At 54.7% G+C, this 579-nt stretch overlaps 1 protein-coding gene across 1 annotated transcript in view; it reads right to left on the reverse strand.

The window, feature by feature from the left end:
- The window catches only part of LOC119587307 (keratin, type I cytoskeletal 9-like), a gene marked incomplete at its 5' end in the record, with an annotated part of 864 nt that extends 285 nt beyond the window's left edge, over nt 1–579 (reverse strand). The window contains one exon of the mRNA XM_037936057.1: nt 1–579. This exon is cut by the window's left edge and continues 285 nt beyond it. Within this exon, the coding sequence (XP_037791985.1) occupies nt 1–579 (579 nt within the window).

The following is a 579-nucleotide window of genomic DNA, read 5'->3' on the forward strand; positions in this document are numbered from 1 at the left end:
GTTGGCAGCCGCTTGGAGAGCAGTCTGGAGATCAACTCCAATGGGCAGCTGAGGGTTATCTCCTTCAGCATAGTTGACGAAGTAAACCTCAGGGTTGGACGGTGGAGGAGCTGTCACTTCGATCACTTGCTGTCCTCCTCCTCCATCGTCCTTGTTCAGGACGTACACCACGCTCTGTTGCCTTGGTGGAGGAACGATGATTGGCTCAGGCGCTGCTCCCTTCTCAGGAACGCGGACGAATAGGATGTTGTGGTCGATTCTTGGTGGAGGAACATTTGGTGGTGGACCACTTTCTTCTTGCTGTGCGGGAGCGTCATAGACAAATACATTCCGTGAGATTATGGGAACGACACAGGAGCCATCAACATGAAGAACCTCTCCCGCATTGCATCCTCCTCCTCCATATCCAGATCCTCCACCACCACCGGAGAATCCTCCTCCGGAAAAGCCACCACTTCCTCCAGAGAATCCTCCACCTCCTCCAGAGAATCCTCCACCTCCTCCAGAGAATCCTCTGCCACCGGAAGATCCTCCACTTCCACTACCGTATCCTTCGGGTGCCGCACCCGCAATGGCGAT

The sequence above is a fragment of the Penaeus monodon genome, chromosome 22 (genome assembly GCF_015228065.2).
Source record: "Penaeus monodon isolate SGIC_2016 chromosome 22, NSTDA_Pmon_1, whole genome shotgun sequence".
NCBI classification, from domain to species: Eukaryota; Metazoa; Arthropoda; class Malacostraca; order Decapoda; family Penaeidae; genus Penaeus; species Penaeus monodon.